The sequence below is a fragment of the Myotis davidii genome, unplaced genomic scaffold (genome assembly GCF_000327345.1).
Source record: "Myotis davidii unplaced genomic scaffold, ASM32734v1 scaffold49, whole genome shotgun sequence".
Taxonomy (NCBI): Eukaryota; Metazoa; Chordata; class Mammalia; order Chiroptera; family Vespertilionidae; genus Myotis; species Myotis davidii.
The window spans coordinates 3,468,976-3,475,141 of NW_006300375.1; the positions used below are offsets into that span (position 1 = coordinate 3,468,976).

Below are 6,166 nucleotides of genomic sequence, written 5' to 3' on the forward strand. Positions count from 1 at the left end.
ATAGAATACTTTTGCCTATGTAACATTTATTATGGCTTGAAGAGCTAGAATTTTTTTGGAGGAGGGCATATTTTAAGAAATATTAATCTAGTCTATTTTTTCCAAGTAATTTCCTTCAAATATTTTTTGTACATTGTGTTTTCTTTTCATGAAATTTTCTAGTATCCATATTTGTAATTACTTAAGTGGTACAGAAAAAAGCAATTTTTACATAGTACTCATTTTACTACTGGAGACAAACAGAAAATGGACTGTATTTTCGATCACTTCAGGAGAGGAAAGGAAATAGAAATGGATTATTTTTAAATTGCATGGTTCTAGCCTCAAAGACTCAAAGAAATGTCCAAAATTATAAGACAAAATTTATTCTTGAAGAGCCAACACACTTATTCACCACTTTGGTAGAAATGGAGAATATTAGTGTGTTAAATAAATATGTATTTTTTAAAGTCATAGTTTTAGCAAACAATTAAGCAACTCATATTACATCTTTCTTGAATTATCTTATCATTTATGGTTTATGCTGTGTGTGTGTGTGTGTGTGATATTTATCTGCATTATTAAATTTTTATTTTTTCTTGACAAATTGTTCTCAGACTTACGCTGAGATATTTTCTCCTCAATGCAAAATGTGCTTTTCCAATCTCACTGATATAGTGTTTTAATATGTTCTTAGAAAATATTGGCTAATCTTTATGGATCTTTGTGGAATATATTCTGAAAGGAATATTATGAGGGGTTTAATAATTAAAGTATAAATCAAATGTATTTAGTGTTTCATCCTGTATATTTTTGTTTTTACTCAAAATAATAAAGCATTCATTTTTATATTTTTTATAGAGTAATGAAGTTGTCTACTACAATGCAAAGGACGATCTGGATGTGAGTATTAACATTTTACATTAAATTCCAAGGTGAACTTAGTTATACTGGGATGACTGAGTTTTTAGAACAAGTTGACTTGGCAGGTTTAGTATTTCAGAAAATGCTCCATAGCAGAAGAAAAATGCCAATTAGACATAACAAGGTAATGATGAATTTTAGTGCTTATGGGATCTTTAACAACTTATTGTTGGTATCTTCCTAAGAAGAAATGCCATGTTTCTCTGGTCTGAACTCACACTGTACCCTGTTCAGACCTCGGTTCACTGCACTGACTTAAATGCTCTATACTCCATTAGCATTGTTGACAGAGATTGGATCCCACCCGTCTCTATATCCTGGCTCCTGTCACCACCGTCACTAGGCATGTCTGCTCTGGCCTTAACCGCATACACCAGGAAAAGCCATTTACTTCAGCTATAGTGTTAATGACACTCTGGAAGCTGAGCAACCACTAGCCTGCCTGTTCAATCTTGGAAGCATATTATGTGCTTAATATGCCTTTTAAATAAATATCTCTAAAGTACATGTTCAAATGACTTCAGAACATGATTATTTTAGCTCAAATAAGTTACTTATAATAATGAACAGATCAGGACAGATTAGGGACACACTGGAACAGATTAGGGACACATTTTCATTATTTAGATATGGTATAAACATTTATAAAATTATATACCAAAATTTACACATAAGTCTTAAATTCTATTGTAGTTGATTTTTGTTATCAGAAAAAATATTTATATACACTTATTTTTTATCCAATGTTTTTTGAGGGCCTCCTATAATTTAGGTATTCTCCTAAGAGATTGGAGTGTATTTTAAAAAAGATTAAATAAGTATACTATAATTATTGTTTGTTCTCAGACTTTTTTATCTGAATAAAAAATATATTATATATTTTTTTATATATATAGTTATTATAAGTGAACCTATTGAATTTCTCTTCCTTTTGACTTTTCCCATGCAAAAATGTCTCTAGTATTACTGTGGGTTATAATTATTCCTAGAACCAGGATACGTTCTCTTTTTTAGGCCATGAGTTGAGCTATAGCAAATTAAATAAAAAGCTCTTAATAGGAATTGATATCAACTATATTTGATATCAACTTTTAAATTTAAAACTTAAAAGTGATGGTTATCACTTAGAGAAATTATTTTTCATTTATTTATGTATATAAATGACTGTTTCAGAATAAGTGGTTAAGAGTGTTGTGTAGTGGAAAGAGCATTACAAAGGAATCAGAGACTTTTATGCCCCATCCAGCCCTATAATTGTAGTCTCCCACAGGGCATTAAAACTATTTAAATTCAAACTGTTTCCCCACATTCTACAGCTGACTAGGTGATCCATAAATTATTTCCAGTTCTGCGTAGTCTTAGAATCCTGCTAAAATAGGTAAGTTTGCTGGAATTAGGCTGCTTCATGTAAAATTTTTGAGAATTTATAAAGAACTATAAGATTGTTTCATACTTCATTAAAACTTTTTATGGAGATGTTCAAAGGACTTTAATATTGGTCTTGTAAACCCTTAAACATTGAATAAAAATGAGCCATATTTTATGACTAGCCTCTGGGTTTGGCTGTTACGGAGAAACCTAAAGTAATAGTGGTGAAAACAAGACAAAAGTTTATTCTTCTTTCATGTACCATTCTGTGTACAAGGCCTAACATGGTAACTCAATCATCCAAGGCTCAGGGTCCTTCTCATGTTTTCTGCTCTCCTCAATATACTTCTTCATGTTGTGGACCAAGCATGATGCTTCAGCATTCACAATGATTTTTGCATTCTAGATAACTGGAAGGAGACAAATGGCAATGGAGGGCATGCTCTTTGCCTTTAAGGGCATGTTCAGGTGCATACATCACTTCTATCTGCACCATGGTCCACATCTTAGTGACTCGTTTTGCCTATTTTCAGTAGAATATGGAATATAATCCACCCCTATCAGTTAGGCATCTACCCAAATAAAAATATGGGGTTCTATTACTAAAGAGAGAACAGGGAGAATACAAACTAGGAGATAATTAGTTTCTACAAATATCTTCAAATTACTCTTCTGACATATTAAAGTTAATGCCCAAAGTCTACCCAATCTTAGTGACGTCTATTATCTAATATAGTAAAATTCTTCAACTTGGAACTGAGGAAAAATTATTTTTCACAGCAAAATGTTTATAAATTATGTGATACATTTTTTTCTTAATGTTTTGATTACTATGATCAAATTGTTTTCTGCAATAGAAATATTTACAATCTTACAGTGAAAGGAAGTTAAGACATCTAAGTAAATGTGACACTTTGATATTCTACTTTAGAATTTTCAGTGGTTATAACTTTCTTAAAGACTTGCTTATCTGATGAAGTCACATTTCAGTGGATGATGAAATTTACTCACCCTAGCCAAAAGTTTTTCAATATGGGTTGATTTAATTGACTGCCATACTCAAAACTTTATACATGTTGTGCTTGATTATTTTATATATCGAATACTCACAAATCATAATGCCATCTCATTGTTCTGATTTGAATTGGCTTACCATCACTGTTCTTTTAGATCAGGGGTCCTCAAACTACGGCCCACGGGCCACATGCAAATACAAATATTGTATTTGTTCCCATTTTGTTTTTTTACTTCAAAATAAGATATGTGCAGTGTGCATAGGAATTTATTCATAGTTTTTTTTTAAACTATAATCCAGCCCTCCAACGGTCTGAGGGACAGTGAACTGGCCCCCTGTTTAAAAAGTTTGAGGACCCCTGTTTTAGATGTATAATTTCCACAATTCCACAGAGCCAGATACATTATTAAAAATTGTGATGGTACATTATCTAATGTGCTGTTATACATCACTAATATCTAATGAACAAATGAACTAATTTGAGTGCTAAATATTGAAGCAACACTGTCAATTAATACATTTGTCTTCATATATTTGAATGGTGCTATAAATATCTGAGATGTAAATAAAGTTTCTATTTTAAGTATTATACCTCCTACAGGAGTCTAAAAAGATTGTAAATCTCTAGCTTATCGTTTATAAGTTTTCCCCCAGTTCTGCATTAGCAAGAGCATATTTGTTTATCCAGGACCACTTCTAGTAGAAGAGTGGTCATTTCTATATTTCCCAACTCTCTTACATAGGTCATTTCCTTTCCATCTCGATGACCACCATGCAAGTTTAGATATTACTCTCAAATATTTACTTAAGACCTATTGAAATGGTCTCTTATGCTTCTAAATTTTATATAGATTTCATAATATACATTTTTAGTATAAAATATTCCTAAATATTTTATTTATAGTTCCTTTTCCACTGTCAAGTTCTTCAGTTTTTTTCTAAGCCAACATGACTTTTGTAATGAAATGGCTATTTCTTCTTGGAGGCACAACCAATCTTTATAAATTATGTTCTTGGGTCCTTCCCTTATGTGTAAGTTCCTGGAGGGCAGCTCTTATGTACTCACAGCAGCTAGCCTGGCCTTAATAGCAGTTAGCACAATGTAATTACATACGGTTTTTTCCAGTAATAAATCTAAGTTAAAATAGAAGTTTCATTGTATGTAAGTATGAAATGGCTTAAGAACAACAGTCATAATTATGTCCCCCATTTCTGCTCTCCATACATAACTTTATTTTTAAAGAGGCCCTTTCACCACCACCCCAATTTCAGCCCAGTCCTGTGAGTCTGTGAGATAAAGGATTGGAATTTAAGTACACACCCTGAGGAAAACACTTGCCCTTAGCAAATTCCTACTTGACCAGAAACCATACCTATATCACCCCCTGCCTTCAAGCTACAGATCTGACAGCATCAAGAAAAATACCCTTGAAAGGGAATCTGTACCATTTGACTGTTTCCCAGTCCTGAGACTAGATAATCTTAATTCTGAAAAAAGACTAGATAGATCTCTCTTTATTAAGGAAGAAGCAGTTAATGGAGTAATCCATGAAAAGTTCAATAACAATATAGTAGAAATATTGTATTATTAAAGATACAGAAGAAACAAAATAGATCCAGTGACATAGACGCATGGAATAGACTGTCAAGTCTCAGAGGGAAGGTGGGGATAGGTGGGTGGGTGTGAAGAGATCAACCAAAGATCTTGTATACATACATGCATAACACATGGACATAGACAATAGGGTGGTGAAGGCCTGGGGTGGGGGTCAGGAGTGGGCAATAAGAGGTCAGTGAGAGAAAAAAGGGGCCATATGTAATACTTTCAACAATAAAGATTTTAAAAAAGAATGTTACATTTAAGTGTAATCTATTGATTTTGCCCATTATAAGGATGATACATAGCCTCAGGTAAAGGTCAAACAAGTATTTAAAAGTGATCAATTATTCCTTTGGAATATAACCTTTCTATTAGCTATATCTGAATAAGTCAGTTTGTGAGAAGCTATCAGGACTTTAATATAAGACAATTTCTCAGGGTCATTTTATGTTATTTCTGCTACTCTACTTAGATCGATGCTATTTATATTCACCTTGTGGATATAAAAAAAAAAAATAAGTGACAGCCAGATTTAGCTAAAGCAGTGACTAAAATAAGGGGTAGAATTAATGTTTCTTAGGATTGTGTAATATGGTAAGAAATTATAAATGCAGACTTTCAGACAAGTTTTCCCCTTGAAATTTCAAAATATAAAAGTGTATAGCTGGGTTACATTATTTGTTAAGCCATAGTTCTCATGGAAGGATATAGGCGCATAACCTTACTAGAAAGTTAAGGTCATTCTTCCTGTGTCGACTGAGCTGGTTAATGCTAAAGCAGTCTCTCTTCTGATTACTTGGTCGTGGTACCCTACAATTTTCCAGTCAAATGTTAAGTATTTAAAAACCAGCTCAGTCTGACCAGCGTGGCTCAGTGGTTGAGCATCTGCCTATGAACCAGGAGGTCACAGTTGATTCTGGGTCAGGGTACATGCCCAGGTTGCAGTAGGGCGTGTGCAGGAAACAGCCAATCTCTCTCATCATTGGTGTTTCCATTTCTCCTTCTCCCTTGCTCTCTGAAATCAATCAATCAACCAATTCAAATACTACTTCCTCATGAAGTCTTCCTTGGTTTTTCTAGTTAGCAAATGGCATTTTCTTCCTCTGGGTATTCTAAACAACTTTTTCCACATTTCTGGCTTTATTAGTATGTCATACATTACATTATAGTATTTGATACAGGGATAATCTTCTCTATTAAGTTGTTTAGCAACTTGTGGTAAAGATCTTTTTCTCTTGCATTGTGTAGAGCAGTGGTCAGCAAACCATGGCTCCAGGATG

General features: G+C 33.2%; 1 protein-coding gene across 1 annotated transcript in view; it reads left to right on the plus strand.

Moving 5' to 3' along the window:
- Nucleotides 1-6,166, plus strand: part of CACNA2D1 (calcium voltage-gated channel auxiliary subunit alpha2delta 1) — a 319,906-nt gene that overhangs the window by 164,481 nt on the left and 149,259 nt on the right. Inside the window, exon 5 of the mRNA XM_015572696.1 lies at nucleotides 841-882. Coding sequence (XP_015428182.1) covers nucleotides 841-882 — 42 coding nt within the window. The remainder of the gene's footprint in view (nucleotides 1-840; nucleotides 883-6,166) is intronic.